This window comes from Atractosteus spatula, chromosome 1 (assembly GCF_055471065.1).
Source record: "Atractosteus spatula isolate fAtrSpa1 chromosome 1, fAtrSpa1.hap1, whole genome shotgun sequence".
In the NCBI taxonomy this organism is placed as follows: Eukaryota; Metazoa; Chordata; class Actinopteri; order Semionotiformes; family Lepisosteidae; genus Atractosteus; species Atractosteus spatula.
The window spans coordinates 31,190,747-31,204,805 of NC_142706.1; the positions used below are offsets into that span (position 1 = coordinate 31,190,747).

Genomic DNA, 14,059 nt, shown 5'->3' on the forward strand with positions numbered 1-14,059 from the left:
CTTAAGTTCCAGGCTATTGCTAATGTTACACTGTGTGTCAGATGCAGATAATTTTGAGGAATATGAATAGGAAACATCTTGTAGCTGATGCGCCAGGGAGGCTGGTGAAAAGCTGATCCCTGGAGCCAGCATCTTAAGATATCTGTATTTGTAGATACCTAGGGAGTACATTAATTTGAAAACATGCATATTGTGGATGCTGATGCGCCAGGGAGGTCAAAAGGCTGATCCCTGGAGCCAGCAACGTGAAATTAATCCTCTATACTGTACATAACTGCTGATGTAACTTCCCCGTGCCTTCTGAGAGCTGGTTCCCAGCACTGTATATAGTTACTCGTTAGTTATAATTTTTAACATTTACATTGTTATTCATTGTTCATTGTTATTTATTGAATATGTTTGCTGTTCAGTTATAGTTTATATACTTTTAAGATTTATTTTATGATGTAGCTGTGATAATGCCTTTTTTCCCATCAGGTCCAAAGAAAGTGTATGTCCTCGGTGACTCTATGTTGCGGGGCCTGGAAAAACTGATGCCAGCAGAGCAGGTGTGGCTGCACCCTGGCACAACACTGCAGCGCAGTGCCCACCAGCACCTGTACCACCTCCAGGCCCTGACAGAGGATATATTACTGATCGTTCACATAGGGACAAATAACATAGCTCAGGGTGACTCCCCCTATGACATCCTTAGAGCTATGAAAGAACTGATTGTGGCAGTAAGGAGAGCATCTCCTTGTAAGGTACATTTCGCCATTTGCTCAATTTTGCCACGGCTCTGTGATGACTCATTTACGGCTGGAGCGGTGAAAGAAGCTAACCGGGTTCTTTCACAGCTCCCTTCTCAGATGGACCATGTGCAGTTCCTCAGGAGCAACAGAGTGCTTCTGAAGAATAAGCAGCCCGTTGCTCAGGCCTTTGCTGCTGATGGGCTTCATCTCAGTGCCGATGGGAAAAGGCATTTTTCAGTATATTTTAAATTTTATTTCTCATTATTTTAGAACTTTAGTTTGATTTATTTTACTAGTGCCACATTTTATTTCATAATTTACTTTTTGTTTACTTTCATTTGTTTGTATTTTTATTTTGTCAGATCAAATGCACATTTGACCAAAGTCTTGAAAATGATTACGTTTACAAGACATGGAAAAAAGTGCAACAATTCCAACACAGTTTTATTATTACTATATTTGTCAGTTATACCTTATATTATGATGATTATTATATTTATAATTTATACTAACACTGTTTTGTATAGATGAAACCTTTCCAAAATGTATAAATCATTAAAGATTATTAAAAACGTATTATTTTCCACGTGTAATATAATTAGGAAGTAAATAAGATGCTAACGGTTATAAAGTGATACGTCTAATTTGTTGATAAGCTGTTTGTTTAATGATAAGTAAAGGACTTAAAAGTAAAAAGAGATGCTTCATATTGCTTGATTGATTTTAAAAACTAAGTTATAAATGCAGACGCGATTGCTGCCATAAGCGCTCCAGGCAGTAGAACGTTCGTTCTGTACTGCTGAGCTCCGCGCCTCCTCCCTCTCTCGGTGCCGCGCCCCTCTCTGACGGAGCGCAGTGGGCGGTACGCTGTTTTCAGAGCCTCTGATTGGGAAAAAAAGACCTGCTGATCAGTTTCACACACCAGGAAGAGAAAAGAATGGGATTTTTTCTCTTCGAAACGTGTGTTGTCTTTATGAAATTCGTGTATTTTAAACGTTTAATTAAGAAGTAAAAACCTTACAGCGTACAAAAAGATTCTGAGCTGATCACGAGGAAGAAAAATCACCCATTTTTCGCGCATAAAAAGTGGTTTTTAACTCTCGAAACCTGTTTTTATAGGTTTTAAAGTCGTGCAATGTCTAAGTTAAACAGGAACACATCATTATATCTCATTTTTTATTTCTTTTTAAAAAATTTTAAAAATCGTTTGCCCAGCTTACTACAATACTATTAATGAGTCCCTGAGGCATATCGTACAGGTTTTCGGAATTATAAAAAAGAAATGTTTGTTGAGTGTGCAGGAAAGACAAAAGGTACCTTTTGAGAAGTCAAGCATTGCTTGCAAATGTTGATGATTTTGCTAATTTCGATTATTTTGACAAATAGCTAATTTTGGTTGAAGATTTAAAACCTATATTTAATTGAGCAGAAAGTCACCTTTCTCTTGCAAGCGGCTCTGTTAAGCAGAGTTTGTTTTAACACACCACACCCTTTTTAATGAGTTTTATAATCACCTTTGTCTGTCCAGGGTACGGAGGGGTGGGGAGTGGATGGGGGTTGGGCAGAGTGATGGAGAATGAAATAAATGACCACTAGCACTACTAGCATTTTTCACTTTCCCCTGGTGCGAGATGATAATGCAATGGGGGGCAGAGAGCAATCCCTCCAAAGCTTTTTCAGAACATCTTGGAGATGGTCTAGAGGTTGATTTGTTATTACTTTATTATTCACATTAATACTAATATTTGATATGTACAATTATCAGAAATAGTTTTCATAGGATTTTATTGGGAGAGGATCCCAATTATATTCGTCATTATATTAACAATTACATAAGATATTTCACACCTGAAACACGTTTTATTTATTTAACTGGGAGTGTGAAAATTGAGTGAGCACCGGGGTGCACAGTGAGATTACTGAGATGGATAATTTTAGTAAATATGCTGACAAATATCTGTTTGTTTTTTTTGCTTCCACAAGGCAAGATAAAATCAGCTCTGAATCAGCTACGTGACGTTGCTCCTGTGAAGTTTTTGGGAAAGGAGTTTAGTGGGCAACATTACTCACAGTGTAGTGCCCATAGAGTGTAAGTTTTAATACACTGTTATACACTACGATCTTGCAAGTACATTTTTTAAATGTTTGTAATCCCAAATTCTTGAAAATACATTTTGTATTGTTATTCAGTTTGTGTCGCATGTTAGTTGGTGGGGAAGGTGAACGAGGAGGGTACCTTTAAAGCAGAGAAGATGGCACCAAAATTTTTTGGCTCTGTATGTTGCTTAAGCCATTTTAGTCTTTGGCATTTTAGTTATAGAGGTGAGAAGACGCCTCCCCCCTGCCCCTTCTCTCTGCCTACCTGAATTGTCTCCATTTTTAATCATTCTGTGTCCAAATTGGAGCGTGTGAGAGAGAGTAGAAAGAGACACAGACAGAAAAAAGTGAATCCTGTCATTTCAAATTATATTTTTTACTTTATAAGTTTGTATTTTACTTATTTTCTGATAGATGTAATGTATATTTGAAGAAAGTCTTGTAAATGAAGTACAACAATTTATTACAGTGCAAATTTTAATATTATTGATTACTAGTAGTTTATGCTCACACCTGACTTTCTTATTTAGATGTACATAAAATATTGAACTACGTGTGACATAACATTCAGAAATACAATCAAGAATAGTCTGTGGTATTTGAATATATGAAACATTTCTAAAATTTATTAAAAAAATAAAAACGTATATAATCTTTTCCACATGTAATGTCATTAGGAAGTACAATAAGCATGTGCTTTGTTTAACGATGGATTCAAATATAAAACTAACTGGTGAGAAAGCTATGTTAAATGATAATTTAAAGACTTCAAGTTAACAGAAATGATTTACGTTCTATTATTCAATTTTAAAGGCAGACACGTCCAGTGCCATAAGCACTCCAAGCTGCAGAATGGTCTATGAGTATTATTAAACCTTCTCTCAGTGCAGCCTCTTCTCCGATAATGGTGTCACACTACATGACTTTTCCTATGATTTTCAGCAAAATCACAGCGAGGTTGTAGAGAGTCGCAGTGCGCTCCCATTACCATCAGTTGCGCTCTTAATAGCCACTATGACTCTCTCTGACTTGCTATGATAAAATGAAACTGGTTTGATTTTCTCATAGCAAGTCTTAAGTTGTAGGTGTGAGCAGTGAGCCAGATGTGTACTTGTGAGATAATGTGCCCATTATATTACAAGTTATAGTGCAATACTATTTTGTTTACAAAATATTAATTTAGTTTTTAAAGGTGTTTAAATGTGATTTATTTTTTGTAAATTTGTTCTATATTTATAAAGAAGAGTTATAATTTTTAAAGATGTTTGTTTGTGGAAAACAATGCCTGTGTTACATTTTTCGAGATGTTTATATGCTTGTTCTTCATGTTGTTTGTTTCGTGCGGTGCTCCTCTTGTGCTCCACATTGATTGGCTGCCAAAATGAGGCTACCTCGCGGTACTTTCAAGGCGCAATACGATATTTGGAACCATGGTGAAAAGTCATGAGGGAATTGTGTAATTAGTCACCCCCTGCGATTCCTAGTCGATATAATAGTCGTATAACCCTCTAGGACAGAAAAGACAGCAAGATTCAGCAACTGCAGTTGTTAAATTTGACATGCTATCCGACTAGAAGTTGTGTCGAGTCCTGTAGTGTGACGCCGGTTTGATGGAGATCAGCGGGTGATGTGCTGTTTGCTCAGTGACCTGCTGATTGTTTCACACCACAAGAAGAGAGGAGAATGAATGTGATTTTATCTGCACAATATGCATTTTGTTTTTACAAAATCAAAGTATTTAAAATGTTTAATTAAATAGTAAAAAACTTGCAGTTTACACAAAGATTCTAAGCTGATCACAAAGAAGAAAAAGCACCCGTTTTTCGTGCATAAAAAATGTTAATAACTATTTAAATCCATAAATGACAATCTAAACCCATTTTATTCATGTATTTTAAAGCCATGCAATGTCTAATTAAGGCATTGACAAGCTATTGTTTCTTATTATTGATTTTCTTTAAAATTAAAAGAATCAGTTGCCCTTCGTGCAGTACAATATTGTTACATTTGTATGTTTTTGAGAGTCTTCAGAACACTTTGACTGATGAATAAAAATGTAGCATAATGCTCTATTATTTTAAACCAGGGATCCGCTTTATTCAAATTCAAAGTTTGTAAAAATGCAACCAGGAACTAGATATTGTTTAAATAAAAGCTGTGAAAATTTTCACAAATCACGATCTTTAAAAAGCCTGTGATTTGAAGGCTCTGTATCATTTGTTGGCTGAGTTATTGACATCTGAAGCATCCCGTCTCAAAAATAGGAGTATTAATAAGAAATCAAAGGTTGCGAAAACAGAGACAAATGACCCTGAACAAAATACAAACAGTTTGAAATTGTTATTATCAATAATTTAATATTGTTAACAGTGATCAGATACATTATTATAGTTCAGTTTCAGTGGTCTTTTTAATACCACTTTGTTATTCTCAATTATAATTATAATATATACTATTTCGTTTTAAGGCTTGTTGTAAAGGTTTGTCTTGATTTGCCCCATTGGGATGCAGTATTTTTTAATTGAATTGAATTAAACCGGTTGAACAGTTTTTTGCTTCCACTGTTGACCGTATTCACACTTGATCATCCATATTTTCAATGTATTTATTGAAGACGTTGTGATATATATAAAATAAAATGTTAATATATTGTACATAATACATTTTTAAATGGTGTTTTTGTTGCAAGAAAAACATGTGCCTTGAATGGGATTCAAACACAGATCTCCTGGTTGAAAGGCAAGCACTTAATCCACTATATCAAATTGTCATTTGGAGTGAATGCTGAAACAGGTTGAAATGTTTCCAACATAATCACGAGTGAATGAGTCAAATAAGTTGATGCAGATGTTTACAAAGAATGGGGAATACGATAATACTTTGAGTTATATAAGTATAATTAAATCCTTAAATATCCTTATTAATTTCTTTAGATATTCAATTCCATATTATATTCCCTATTTATGAAGAAAGTGGAATACTGTTGTGTATTTTTATTTAAACTAACAATACCAGCCATATACAGCTTGTTAATATATATATATATATTCCTAAATTAATATTGTTTATGACCTTCAGAGACATTATGCTCCTCGTATTTTTATGCTTAGCTATTTTTATGCTTTGCACAGCAAAGAGAAACCATCATTTCAGTAACAACTAATGCACCACTAGTGCCACTTGTTGGTCATTCTGGCCCGCTAATCATGTACAGCAGTAGGCTATAGATGTTTTCCCACGGTACATGGTTTTACCACACGTTTGAATGGCTAGATCTGAAATATACTGTTAAAACAATTTACAGTATGTAAAATTAATTAATGTTATGAGATTATAAGCAACCTTGTGTGAATTCTTTCATAATTTTTTTTTGAGCATAATAAAGATTGGATCTGTTTAAAATACTTCAATAATATTTTATCTAAATTGAACTCTTCTTTTTATGAGTTATGTATCTGATGGATACATATAATGGCTCAGCTTTGAGATGATGTCAGGTAAGCATTTTCCAAGTGATATAAAAAGTTTAATATTACACCTAAAGTTACTTGAAATCATATAAACACTAGACTCAGCTAATATTCTATGTGAATAGTACTTCCATATTTGTTTTAAGTTTTTTTACTTGTATTGTAATTTATAGTTTTGATGGGGTTTTTTTTATCCAGCTTGTAGGAAAATTGACCCTACTGTGAGTGTAAGTGTCCTGCAACGGATTGCCATCCCATCTAGAGTGTCACCCACCTTGTGTCCATTGTTTTCCGGGATAGGTTCAAGGTCCTCTGCAAACCTAAATTGGACTAAGTGGTTACAAAATGGATGGATGTTTTTCTTCTCGGCAACAGGGAGTACTAAACAATGGTCTTAACTTCAAATATCAGTGATATGTCTGTCCAAGATGTCTGTCATCCTGTATCATGTAATACTGCTTATTTCAAATTTGGAGTTGAAGTTTTAGAAATATCTATTTCAGACTAAAGCAAAAGGAAAATTGTTAGTTTTAACATGTTATTTTTTAATTTGCAAAGACAAAAATGACAAGCAATTTATTTACAGAAAACTGTACAAAAGCAAATTAAATTATGTAAAATATTTCATAAATAGAAGTGGACTTGCGTTCAATACATTTTGTCGTGTTTAGCATAGCTTCGTGCATAGTGACTCATAATAAACAATGATAAATTGTTCCTTGTTTCAATATCAACATCCAAGTCGCAGAACAATAGTTCATGATTAATATTACAAACAGATCTCATCATACTAAAAGTGAGTGCTTTAAGTCTTAAGAACAGCCAGCTGAAAATATACCCAATGTAGGAGGAAAGAATTCCCTTAATGAATTAGATTCAACTTTCATTCTGATATCCTGTAGTAAATTGAATCAAAATCTTTTTTTTTATTATTTTGACATCACTGGAACCTACCAAGTAGAATTTTGTATAGTGTTTCTACATTGCCCGTCTTGTCCTATTAGTAGTTACTGTATGTTGTATATTGCTTTGGTAAAGGTGAAATGAAAACTTATCAAACTTTTTTTTTCTCAAAAGTACATTTGAATTATATCTTACCTCCTGCATTAATGATGCAAAAATTGGTAATTTTCCTACATTTAATTCTGTACTAGATTAGTATTTTATGCAGATCTTCACTAAGAAATGAACATGACCTCTAAATTTGCTGAATCCACAGTATAAGAATTGTATACTATATTGTATGAAAACATGAGATTTGAATCATGTTTATCGTGCATACTAAACAACATTTTAGCACTACCTTCAATCTGTTACAGTATTTTGGACTGTTCTAAATAGAATGGGTATTCTTGCTTAACATCTGAGGTTGTCATTCAGACAGCACCTGCTTAGGTTTTCATCAATCCCTGGTTTAACTTTCAAATGATAATTACCTACTCATCTGAACAGTCAAAAGTCTTCAAGGGTCTTACAGAAATATACAAATCTGTAAGCACTACATGCAAAAATGTCAACAGATTAGAGATTTACACACAGAAGTAATTGAAGGTGTTGGTCATATATTTGCAAATGCTATTTTCTGCAAAAAATTTGCATAACTAACATGGAATTGCCTGACAAGTTTTCAGAGATGCTCTTGTTTCTTTTTCAAGATGTTTATACTCTTCACACATATTTTATCCATAATACAAAACTTGACTGGTCTTAAAGCTGAAATGCCAGAAAAATGTGATATTCTCACTAATATCGTATTCAACCTACAGCTAAATACAATCCCAGCATATAATAAATCCCTGCACCTCATTATTCTTATTTTTTTTCCATTTCTAACCAATATCATATTACACCAGTTGGTATAAGAAGGCACAATTGCATATTTTGCATTCACTCTATTTTTTATAGAAGCACTCCAAATATACAAGTGGATCCAGAAAAAAAGACTGCAATCATTAAAATGAAAGCAATAAAAGGAAACATAAGTGCCATGCCAGTACAAAGATACAATATGTTTCAATGTATTAAGAAAGCCAGACTTTTACATGTAACATACCTTTCAGTAGATACATATCACCATAATTATCATTTCTGAATGAGAAAACTACATAGAAATAAAAGAGTTCTCTCCTAGAAAAAATATGTCCATGGTAGTGAGAGTTGATGTATTCACTTATATTTTTATTGTCTTTAAGCTGGTATGCTAAATAAGACTACATGGCTAAAGTTTGTTTAGATATAACAAAAGCAAGCAACATGATGGACTTTCTTGTTCACAGATAAAGAAAAGTTTTTTTTATTATTTTTGTATTTTCCTTCGAAGTAAGTAATTTCCCTTTAAACGTGCAATAAAAATACATATTTATGTATACACTTTATAAGCTTTTTAGTAGCACTTCTTTTAACAACAAGTACTTACAGACTACAGAATGATGTACTTCGAAAGCAGTTGATTAACAAAGGATTATTTTTGTTGTAATCTGACAACATACAACATTTTCAACTGCTAACTGTTTTTAGTTTTTTTCAATACTTGTGCCCTTTTACCGAATCCAGAATAACAGCTACCATGTAATACTATACAGCACATGTAATAAATAAAGGGGCATTTATAGTGGTTGTTTAAAATTTTAAAAAAAGTTGCAATACATATGGAACTTACTGATCAATCAACCTATACTTTGACTATACATTTACACATATGCATGTACAAAAAGCAACAAACTACCAAAAGCTATTTGTTTCTGTCTAAAACTTATCAGAAAATCATTATATACCTTCATGCCAGCTTTATTTTTCCAAAACTTTGGTTTATTTTAGACCCCATTTTCTTGGTTTGTAACTCTCAAAAGACAAGTTGTTCATTTTACTCCATTGAGATGTACTATATTCTTTATGTTTGTCTTTATGCTTGTCAAAAATGCAACAGCTCAAACCTGTGGCATTTTGTATACATGTATTTATGTGATACATATATGTAAACACATATACTCACTGTAGCATGGACAATATTGTAATTAGGGCATAAGCTAACCATATTACCTGTGTTTTGCTGCTTATGTACTTTTACATGCTTCAAAGACAATATTCTGTAACCTGAAATCCATCTAAAAATGCCATTCTAAATCTCAAAAACCCATTCTAAATATTGCATCAACATTTACTGTATATCCTGTATGTTGCTTGTTAATGTGCTCAGCAAATGTTCACAACAGAGTCATGTACATCCATCTTCTATATTTGTCTTCATGCAGCCTGCAAAATTGCATGTTATATTTTTCTTTTGTCATCCTATTTGTATTAAACATTAGGATTCTCTTGTTTGATTGTACCAGATAGAAACATAAGTTCCCACAGGGTCTCAATTCTGCAGTATTTTTGTTACTGAAGATGATATGTACAACCACATATATACATATTTACGCAATTCAAGCAAAGACTGGCAAACATTGATTGATCATGGCTCATAAGCTTGCATCTTCTTGAAATTTCTCCTGGTTTTCTAGTTTCACAAAATCCGAAGAACTGCTGTTGTGAGTTGAAAGCCTGAGTGTGTTTGTATGAAGGTGTGTGTTGTGCATAGTATATGTACAGTAGGGAAAATGGACCTAGCAGAGGAAATTGCTACCAAGAAACATTAAAAACCAGAGAATCAAGAATTTCATTGAATATCCAATTATCAAGTATCATTTCTTATAGATGACATTTAAAAATATTGTCATTATTGTCTAAGCCTTAGGGCAAAATATTAAAGCTCTGTCTTCCCAAAGGTTACATTTAAAGTGATAGTGTAGTAATGAAGATGTCATGCTTTTTTCAATTGTTTTGTGATGTATCATCCTTGTCAGGGTTGACTGATACGCCGAGGACAAAATTAAATTAATTTTACTGGCCGTCATTTTCATTGGGCTCAGTGGCATACTGTACTACCAAACCACAGTTGACTCTTAACGCTTTCAATGTTGTGCCGTATTTCTCTAAATCAGTCTCATTTCCCATTAAATTGATTTGCAACCATCAATTTACAATAAAATTAAGCATGCAAGTTATGAAAATGAATTTTACATTGTACAATAAAATCAGGCAGCAAATATTTAAAGGCCTGATTTGCCAGTATCACTCTTATTATTAGCCTTCTCTTTCAAACTGTTGTATTTATTTAAATCATTTGCATCCTTTATGTTGGAATTTTGAGTTTTCGTTTGTTTTACCTTAAACATACAGGTGATCACAAATAAACCATATTACAGGTACACTTCTCGTCGAGTGAGTGTATTAACAGGAGATGGTTTGTACTCCCCTGTTTGAGTAAGAGGTATATCCTCAGGGTTGGCATCCTCATTTTTACCAAAGCTTGCACTACTGAAGGTCTCATAAGATGATGTCATCTTTTTGTTCAGCAAATTTCTGTTGCGATCACCCATGAGTGGGGGGTCTCCATTAGCAATCTTCTCCTGGCTTCCCTGTTCAGTGCTGGGCATGAAAGTAGAGAGTTTTGGCTGATTCTTCTGTCTTCTTTCTGGTGACATTCGCACAGGCATCCAGCAGGAATCAGAGTGGCCATATTCATCACATTCCCTGGTGCATTTGCCAGTCATGGCTACATCTGGCAGTGGCCTTGAATCTGTGAAATAAATATTACAGCATTTTATTAATGCCTTTGCAGCTTTTTAATCCAATTTCTTGATGAAAAATATTTTAAAATAGGACATGTTGTCACATGCATTGGGAGAAGAGGAACATTGTCTGAAAAGTTAAAGTACCATGGCAGAAAAATTACTATTTCTTGTATGCATAAATACATATTCAATAAAGTTATCTATGATTCAAGAGTAAATGTCTAGAAGACATATGATTATTTCAGATATTAATTTTGTACTCAGAAACATAAATTGTTTATTTCAGCTGTAAATTCAAAAGCAAACATTAAATGCTCTTGTTTTTTGCGTGATCATAAATAAATTTATTACTATCATGTAAAAACAAAAGCATATGCAACTAATATATATATACTAATATAAATTTGTGATGACATAGCTAATGGAATTCCATGCTTAAAATAAGGGCAATTTTGTCAGAAATTGTGTACTTTAAAATATAAATTAATTTAAAAATAATATCTGTAATGAAAAGTTAAATTAGCTGTGATATTAATGCAGTGGGTTACAAAATTAAAGTAAAATAATCTAGTGAAATATGTGCTTTCCTATCACACTTGATTGAACATGTGTCTTGGATTTTTTTTTTCAATAATGGATCAGCAAAGATTTCAGTTGCGATTTTATCACTTTAACTTAAATGCAGTCTTAAATATGCAATGTTATAAAATTTGATTAATTTTAAAAGGTTGCAATCTGGCTCAGTGGCTTGGATGTTTGCAGAACATCTAAATTTACATAATACGTAAGTTGTAATAAGGTGGAAGGGGAAATAAGAAGAAAAATAATTGAATGCTTTTTTAATACCATGGTAGTATATTCTTAGTATTAATGTTCCAAATGTGAAATAGCAATGTGCATCTCAATCTAGAAACTACCATATATTAAACGTAAAAAAAAATCTGCATTTTTTCAGGTTTCTCAACTACTGCTGCCTGTTTGCAGCTAATATTGCACAGTACTATATTCCTGAGACACATTTCAAAGGTAATATCCTATGATGCATGAAGCACAAAGGAGTGAGGAAGAGAATCAGGATAGGATTTGCAAATATAAAGCAAACATATTGCTGTTATTGTTTTTGCTGTAATACTTCATTTGTAAAACAAATAGTGTTTGTGTACAGTATTTCAGTGCACTTTTGTAGATCTACAAATTGATATATAGATAATTAATATTTAAAAAATATTCCAATAAAAATAAAATTAGGAATTATTACTATTATACATGGCACTTCTGAGATGTATAATTGCTCGTTATTATTATCAATAAAAGACTTGTCACGACATTTTCTTCATAATTTCTTAATTCCTCATCTCACATGTTTATTTTCATGAGAAAACATGTACAATACCAATAAAAACTATGGAGGTTTTATTTTACTTATCTAACTAGATCACCTCAACACATGATTACCTTATATACACGGAATACAATGGGTTACCACTTTTCTTAACATTTCTCTTATGTTTTAATTTAAATTACCAATAGTAAAGCATTTTCTGCACCTACATTGTGAAATTTTCTTACCTTAGGCTGAGTGTAGTTTGAAAGTAAGTGTCATCTGGCATAACTAAAAGTTCCTTTGCAGGCCTTCTAAAGTTATATAATGAATACAGTGACCTACAGTAAATTAACCTTAGCTATTGAGTTTTTCATCTGTAACTCAACATTTATTGTCATTGCTTGTGATTTTAGATTCATGCTGTTATATTATGTTACTTTCTTTCTTCTCTTAACTCTGGCACTAACATGTTTTCCCTCCACACTACTATATCTATAGCTCCAAGGACTTAACAGATTGTCCTTTGAATGATCACATTATCTTCTGTGTTGTGCAGTTCTATTTCTTTTTTAAATTAGCACATAGAGATTAGAATGTTAATTATTTTATTATTGACACAATAATGTGCAATGTCTTGATATCATGAGAAAGTATTTTCCTACCATATATATTTTAACATGACCTTAAAAGATACTGTCAAAAGACTTCACTCCAAAATAAAATAAGTAATAATATACAAGAGTATGGTTTTAATTGAGCCTACACCCTCTTCCAGAGAAATGCCGGAATGGTGAATGCCAAGAAGAGGAATAAAATAAACGTTTAATTTAATGTAATCTTTTAGCGCTATAATATTGTCTCTTAACAGTTTTTCTGAACTGATTCTGAAATTATGAACTGAAATTGTTCATATCATCTAAAATATAACATACCGCAATTATACTACAGGGTTGTATAGCCTGTAGAACAGGATCCAGGAACAAGATACCAACTCTCTTGTTAGTTTTGAGCATTAAAATAAGAGGAGTATAACATCTCTGAACGTCATAAACGATATTAATTTAGGAATATAAATATATTCTCAAACTGTAAATGGCTGGTAGTTGTAGTTTAAATAAAAAATACACACCAGTATTCCACTTTCTTCATAAACATTTTAAGCATTTACGTCTTTCATTCGGTTGCATACTGCGGTTATTTTGGAAAAGTTTTTATGTGCTCCTTCTGACTATATTAGGTTTATACAGACCTATATTAGGTCATAATAAACCTATATTAATACAACCTATATTAGGTTTATACAACACATCGATTTCCCTTTGGGATCAATAAAGTCTTATCTATCTATCTATACAGATGCAGCCATTCAAAATGCACGGTAAAAACCCGTACCGCGGCGTACCGCTGGCCAAAATGACCAACAGGGGCACTCATGGTGCATTGGTCAGTAGTGAAACTTTAATCTGCTTAGTATTGAATATTTATATGGAATTTTACAACTAAAGAGAAATTTTAGTAGCTGAGTGAAATGGAAATCTAATAAGTAAATTGATTCTTAAAATGTAGAGAGCTATGCAAAAAATATATTGGTGCTTTTAGAAAATATATTTCAAGGATGTAACTGCTGTGCTACAGTACGTGCAGATTTTTAGAAAACAGTGTGTCAACAAAGTACACTGTTTAGATTACTTTAGAAGACAATGTAACAAAACAATATATGCTGTCTGGGTCGTTAGATTAGCCGAAAGTAACTGATAAGCTTTGAATAACAGATCTAGTGGTGCTTCTTCTTTCGTTTTATGATGTAATCTGTTTTGTCTT

The 14,059-nt window shown here is 32.9% G+C and overlaps 1 protein-coding gene across 1 annotated transcript in view; it reads right to left on the reverse strand.

The window, feature by feature from the left end:
- Positions 1-6,822: 6,822 nt before the first annotated feature.
- pcdh7b (protocadherin 7b) overlaps positions 6,823-14,059 on the reverse strand; it is a 378,384-nt gene continuing 371,147 nt past the window's right edge. The window contains exon 3 of the mRNA XM_088918140.1: positions 6,823-10,919. Within this exon, the coding sequence (XP_088774266.1) occupies positions 10,540-10,919 (380 nt within the window). The 3' untranslated portion in view covers positions 6,823-10,539. The remainder of the gene's footprint in view (positions 10,920-14,059) is intronic.